General features: G+C 49.3%; 1 protein-coding gene across 1 annotated transcript; it reads right to left on the reverse strand.

The window, feature by feature from the left end:
• Window positions 1–482: 482 nt before the first annotated feature.
• Window positions 483–1,521, reverse strand: STEHIDRAFT_161341 (uncharacterized protein; the record flags this gene model as incomplete). Its single annotated transcript, XM_007308885.1, has 4 exons — window positions 483–508; window positions 562–701; window positions 774–1,331; window positions 1,418–1,521. The coding sequence occupies 4 exons, from the start codon at window positions 1,519–1,521 to the stop codon at window positions 483–485; spliced, it is 828 nt and encodes a 275-aa protein (XP_007308947.1).
• Between the last annotated feature and the right edge of the window lie 1,544 nt (window positions 1,522–3,065).

Genomic DNA, 3,065 nt, shown 5'->3' on the forward strand with positions numbered 1-3,065 from the left:
CCCCCAGATCACCCCATTTCCCCTACCAATCCACCCCCACAGTACCTGATATACCAATCCTAGCATTCCTACTATTATTTCCGTATTTTTCCGTATTTTTATCGCCCATCATTCTATCCCTATTCCTCTATGTATCTACCCTAGCTCCAGAGCCCATACCTAGCCCCATACATCCTCCCCATACCCTGCATCCAGCTATCCTAGCCCTACTGCACAATTACCCCCCATTTTCCTACCCTATCCTACCCCCTACCCCATCCCCTACCCATCCCCAAACCACCCCCTACCCCGGGGCCACACCCCATACCTACCCACCCATTTTTTCACGCATTTTTTGCCTATTTTTTCGCCCATTTTTCCAGCCAGAATACCCACCAGCACCACTGCTCTTTAATAAAGAGCCCTTATTAGCATGGGCCAGTAAGATGATGGGCTCTCTGTATAGAGTCCCAGTCTTACTACAGGCACTCTTTATAAAGAGGCTACATCATCTGGTGCAATCCCAAGTCTACAATACTAATATCACTCTCCGATCAAATGAGCGATTTGAGCCAAACATACCAGGGACGCAATGGGTGTAGAACGTGCATTGGTCCGTAAACTGGCGCGGACGTGAGGACCCCCCACCTTCGGCGACATGATGTTTCGCAGCAGCATCTGACGTTCTCCGATGGTTATAGTCCAATTGGCCCGTGAATCGCCTATTCTATGTCACGTAACGCATCAGAGGAATGATGTTAACGGATAGGTTGGAATCTGTGGACATCACGTACTCAAAGTCGCCCGCAAACTCTCCATCCTCACTCCCACCTCTTCTGATGGTTGTCACGTACGAGGATGGGATGAAGCAATTTGAGTTCACCGAGATCCGGTATAAAGGGCGGGTGTCTGCGGCATCTGAAGAAGGAAGAACGAGTATGAAGTTGGGAGAGTGTGGTGACAAAATATATCTTATTGGTACGTTGCTCCCGGCAGCCGTGTCAGAGTTTGGCGCGTTCCACCCTATGGTGACTGCATTCGACGGAAAAGGTAGTGCAGCATGTAAGGCGGTGGGCGAATCTCGGACAGCCATGTAGCTCCCGCTGGTATTGCCGCTGATAGAGTTGGATGTAGCACTAGGTGATACTCGTGGATGAGTAGCATACGCGAATCGTGGGGTCTTCGCGTCCACGAGCGTTTCGTGACGAGTGGGTGTCGAAGTGGGTGAACGAATCTCTTCGTATGTCTGTGTGGGGTGCTTGTTGTCAGGATCCGCCTCTTCGTTCGCGACGGTACGATGATCATCGATAACTGCATCTGAATGATCCAGGTCAGGGCTCCATTCTTCGGAGCTATAGCTTTATAGGATACATCTCTTAATGAGCTCTACGTCTTCGGCAAGGCTTGGAAACAGTGTACTATAAGTGAATGTACTGACCTTGGGGGAGCTGTCAAGTATGAGGGCACATCCGAGTTTCTAAAGTTTCGAGAAGCAAGTTCTGGTTGCAAGATGCTAGAGTTCGAGTTTCGGAAACCTCTCATAGGTAGAACTACAAGGAAGTCAGCACAATGAAGCACGAGAGGGAAGTTCAAGTCGAGTGCGCAGTAAATCCTCCATGATACTTCCACTATTTGTATGCGTAGTAGTAGTGAGCAAGACTCTGGACTGGCGTCTAGATAGGGACCGCCTCGGTGATGAAACGCACGAGAAGAAGTGCGTATTGTTATACTGCTTCCTGTTTATGTTTAGTAGCGTGCAACACGGGATGAAGGGTACTGAAAAGGAAATCGTTGAGACTATGACACCCTCTGTAGTAGAAGGTTTTCTCAAGTCAGGAAGGATGGAAACACTTAACAGGCATGGTCGGCAAATCCTCCTTGGATCCTTGCACCAACTGAGGATCTCGCAGCCACCATTTGTGGAACCGAATGTTTGTAACATATGGGCGAAAAGTGGCAAACAAATCCAACTGAGTGTATGCTTTTCATTAGGCTGAAAGGGTGCCTGGAGTAATCATAGTCTTTGGCGTAGACTGTCAACATATGACAGATTCGATTATTGCGGGTGATGTAGCGCTGATGGTGCAGGACAGGCCATTTCGAGATAGGTTTTTCCAGATGGGCAGAGTCTCAGCTGGGAGACCAGCCGTCGAGTCTTGAAACTCCTTCCCGCCAGACTATGTGTATTGATCACGTACCTATCAGCCGTCACTACAGAAGCAAACAGATCTGTGAGGTGAGAGGACGGTCAACATTTGGGGAACAAGCCCAGTACTTAGGTGGGGGCAAGAGGACAGGAGAGAACATTCCTTGCTCAACAGTGGCCTCGATCCCGGTCATACCCGATCGATACGCCACACCACGTTCAACATGGCTCGTGTGGCCCAGCCACATACAGCACGATGCAGTACATGAATTAAAATAACAGCACCAACAACCAACCAACAACCGATGTTACTACGTCCCCCAAAAGCTGTTATTATTTCGAGGACTTCATAGGTTCGAAAGAGAAAAATCAGTCACTACGGCAACATCAACCTCAACCTCTCCGCAATCATCATACTCATCACCACGATGTCCATCATCTCCTCACCCTCGGGATAAACGACGAGTTCCTTTGGGCGCTTAGAAATGTCGCCGCTCCAGCTCGAAGGATCGGCGGGATCAAAGCACCAGATGATGTAGCCTCTTTATAAAGAGTGCCTGTAGTAAGACTGGGACTCTATACAGAGAGCCCATCATCTTACTGGCCCATGCTAATAAGGGCTCTTTATTAAAGAGCAGTGGTGCTGGTGGGTATTCTGGCTGGAAAAATGGGCGAAAAAATAGGCAAAAAATGCGTGAAAAAATGGGTGGGTAGGTATGGGGTGTGGCCCCGGGGTAGGGGGTGGTTTGGGGATGGGTAGGGGATGGGGTAGGGGGTAGGATAGGGTAGGAAAATGGGGGGTAATTGTGCAGTAGGGCTAGGATAGCTGGATGCAGGGTATGGGGAGGATGTATGGGGCTAGGTATGGGCTCTGGAGCTAGGGTAGATACATAGAGGAATAGGGATAGAATGATGGGCGATAAAAATACGGAAAATACGG

This window comes from Stereum hirsutum, assembly GCF_000264905.1.
Source record: "Stereum hirsutum FP-91666 SS1 unplaced genomic scaffold STEHIscaffold_16, whole genome shotgun sequence".
NCBI classification, from domain to species: domain Eukaryota; kingdom Fungi; phylum Basidiomycota; class Agaricomycetes; order Russulales; family Stereaceae; genus Stereum; species Stereum hirsutum.